Here is a 3,483-nt window from a genome sequence, read left to right as displayed (position 1 = left end):
TTATTGTCATTATTTTTATTATTATTATCATTATTATTATTTTTCTTCTTTCCACCATCATCACAACCAATACAACTCCTCCTTCTACTCCTCTTCCTCCTCCTGCTCCTCCTCTTCCTCCTCCTCCACCTCCTCCTCCTCCTCTTGCTCCTACTCCTCCTCCTCCTCCTCCTCTTGTTCCTACTCCTCCTTCTCCTCCTCCTCCTCCTCCTGATGACTTTCTTTTCTCTCGGTCTGACTCTTGACACTTGAAAGGAGTTTTTAGTCCAGTTTGTGTCTGTTTGTTGTTTCTTCGTCTCATTTGGCCACTTGCTCTCTTTCTTTCATTTCTCTTTAGTATGAAACGTTCTCAAATGAAAAGTTTCTATGAGGGAAATCGAAGGGAAAAAGCATCAGCAGAGAGAGAGAGAGAGAGAGAGAGAGAGAGAGAGAGAGAGAGAGAGAGAGAGAATGAGTACGTTACAAAATAACTATTTAGGCTAGAGGGCGTTGATGGTGCCAAGTACGGCATCGAATTATTTCAGTGTCGATGCCGTACTTGGCACCATACAACGCCAGTACGTCCATCATTATGGTAAACTATGGAACACCTTAATTGCAGCACAGACAGACTTCAGTAAAATGAATCTGCAGCAATTCAAGGAGTGTGTGAACGTCTGGTTGCCATAAGCACCAGAGTAACAATTGTTAGTAACATTTAGAGTTAGGCTTTTAGATAGGAAACACTAAAAATGGTTCCTCTAGCCTGTAAAGTACTACATTATATGCAAAAATATTTTGTAACATACTCTTTAACTATGTATTGATTTGTGTAAATAGAATTGATTTGTGTAAATAGAGGAAGAGAGAGAGAGAGAGAGAGAGAGAGAGAGAGAGAGAAGGATTAGTGAATAAACTTATGTGCTATTAAGGTATTTTGTAAACTTTCTCAGCCTCCCTTGAGAGAAACGAGGCAACTCACGGCAACTTGTATGTTTTTGTGATAAAGAAAAGGAGAAGCGGAAGACATAAGAAGAAAAAAAGAAACCTTGACAACTATTGATGTTAGGAAAGACCTCATCGATTAACGTCAAGGAAGGAGAGAAAGAGAAAATAAAGTTAGATTGATTCACTTGTTTTCCAATTTTTGTCTCTAACTTTCTCTCTCTCTCTCTCTCTCTCTCTCTCTCTCTCTCTCTCTCTCTCTCTCTCTCTCTCTCTCTCTCTCTCTCTCTCTCTCTCTCTCTCTTACAGTCCAATTTGTTCGACATTCTCAACCAAAAGTCAAACATTATTAGTATTTGTTGAGTTCAGGACAGTTTTGAAATCCAGAATATCATGTTTCATTTCGCCGCACTTCTCTTTTCTTAATAATTTACAGATTTCCACGAAACACGCAGTCATGTATCATGGAATAGTAATAACAATGAAGAAATACAGAAGTAGTTATAATATCCAGTGGGAGAGAAAGTAGAAATCCTTGTACAGTGAGCGGTGGAAAGGGAGGGAGTTTTGTTCGATAGATCACAAGAGGAATTAGTGTAGAAAGTGACAAGAGATGCAACTTCACTTTCACCTTTAGCAATATATACAGAAACTCGTATTACATATTTGTATAATAAGGATTTAGTTAAAGATGTCCGAGAACTTAGAAGCCTTAAAATAATGATACTGAGAACAGCTAATGAACTGAGAATAAAAAAGAAAGATAAAAATAGAAACGTTGAAGTGTTAAACGTATGAGTTGAGTTAATGACATATATTAGAAAAAAAAACATCAAAAGGTTAATGAGAATAACGGTAGTGTAGGTAGTAAATAACAGTACAGGAAATAATGTACTTCTATAGTTGTTTTTATGTACTCCACTATTATTATTTCCCTCATTTGTGTGCTGTGTCGGTATCGAAGCAGTGTTGTGACGTGTTGACATTTTTCCCTTATCGTGGCGTGTTGGGGATTAGTGGTATTCTCATTCTTTTTGTGATAATGAAAAAGAAATCCCCTGGCTCATTATGTCCACGCATCTGACGATACACAAATGGAAAGAAAACTTCTCGGCGCAAACTAATAGGGACAATTAATACTTATATACACTGGAATAGAAACAATTTTTTTTATTAGCATTGATATAAACTTCGGTATCATTATTGCCAGCATCATTAGATCTTGGTAATATTGGTCATTATAGTAATATTGGTTATCATTAATATTTATAAGCATCATTATCATTCTTGTCTTCATTTACATATTTCATGAGTTCTATCAACAATAGTACCAATTTGTCCGTATTATGTCCATATTGTTATTGTTTGTCTTAATCTCTTCATTGTGGGAGGGAAAAGGAAAAAGAAAGCCACATTAGAGACTGGCATCGTCCTCATTTATATATTCATAGATTTACTTTCTCACTGTCAGCGGTAAAAAAGAAGAAAAAAAACAAACAAACATAACTTAGAGCTCGCCGTCTAACACAGGAGGGTGGCGAGGCAGCGATATACGAGTAGACTCCTTTGCCATCAATTTTTCCTCGTCAACACGCCGTGAATCTTTTATTTCTTACGAGTATGTGCTCGTGTAGCGATATTTGATACGGCAAAGCGGCGGGTTTTATGCGCCGGTGCTGGATGACCTCATACTTCAATCGGCCGATAGAAAAGAAAAAAAAAAAAAAAAAATTACTCGCCTCGTGTACAGAAATGCTGCGAGAATGGCTACAAAAATTATATGACAATTCGTGAAACAACATCGCACGAGGGAGATTTCCAGTAAAGCTATAAAGGTTCTCGCTCATCACTCCAGTGTGGATTTGTACACGAGAATAATGGAGGATTTATTCATTAATTGAGGAATGATTCACGAGTGGACTACTGGCGCTAAATATATAGAAGGAAAAAATTCCGTTTCGTATGTTGAATATTTCTTTTTCTCTCTTCAGCGACTTTATCTAGCGAAAAAAGTAACAAAATTCAGGTTCCAGAATTATGAAAGGAAATTTTAATCTGGAAATCTGTTACGACTTTCCTCGGCCCACTTAACTCCAGGGATCAAAAGTTAGAGAGAGAGAGAGAGAGAGAGAGAGAGAGAGAGAGAGAGAGAGAGAGAGAGAGAGAGAGAGAGAGAGAGAGGATCCAGAAGGCTTTTAGTATACAGAGAAGGTAAGTGCAGATAATTAAATTGATGTGTTAAATCCCGCCATTTTGACGTGGCGGGATATGATCTCTCTCTCCTGTGGTGAACGCAGTGAATGAAGGGAGACTAAGAGACAGTGGCACGCAGATTGTGAGTTGTTAAGTCAGAAAAAAAAATGAAATAAATGAACGCCTCTGTCACAAGAAAAAAAAAAGAAAAATATATATATACCATCAGTATTGTGAGAAAGAGGTGTTGTGTCAGTTGCAAACACTTCAATACAGGAAAGGAATTGATAGAATATAATAGATAAATTTAATGAAGCATGTGAAGTAAATGAAACTAAAAGAAACTAAAAGAAACGGCAAAATTTA

The 3,483-nt window shown here is 37.0% G+C and overlaps 1 protein-coding gene across 1 annotated transcript in view; it reads right to left on the bottom strand.

The window, feature by feature from the left end:
- LOC123514175 (protein FAM9A-like) overlaps positions 1-208 on the bottom strand; it is a gene marked incomplete at its 5' end in the record, with an annotated part of 5,558 nt that extends 5,350 nt beyond the window's left edge. Inside the window, one exon of the mRNA XM_045271824.1 lies at positions 161-208. Within this exon, the coding sequence (XP_045127759.1) occupies positions 161-208 (48 nt within the window). The remainder of the gene's footprint in view (positions 1-160) is intronic.
- Positions 209-3,483: the final 3,275 nt, after the last annotated feature.

This window comes from Portunus trituberculatus, chromosome 37 (genome assembly GCF_017591435.1).
Source record: "Portunus trituberculatus isolate SZX2019 chromosome 37, ASM1759143v1, whole genome shotgun sequence".
NCBI classification, from domain to species: Eukaryota; Metazoa; Arthropoda; class Malacostraca; order Decapoda; family Portunidae; genus Portunus; species Portunus trituberculatus.
This window is presented reverse-complemented; position numbering and strand designations above follow the sequence as displayed.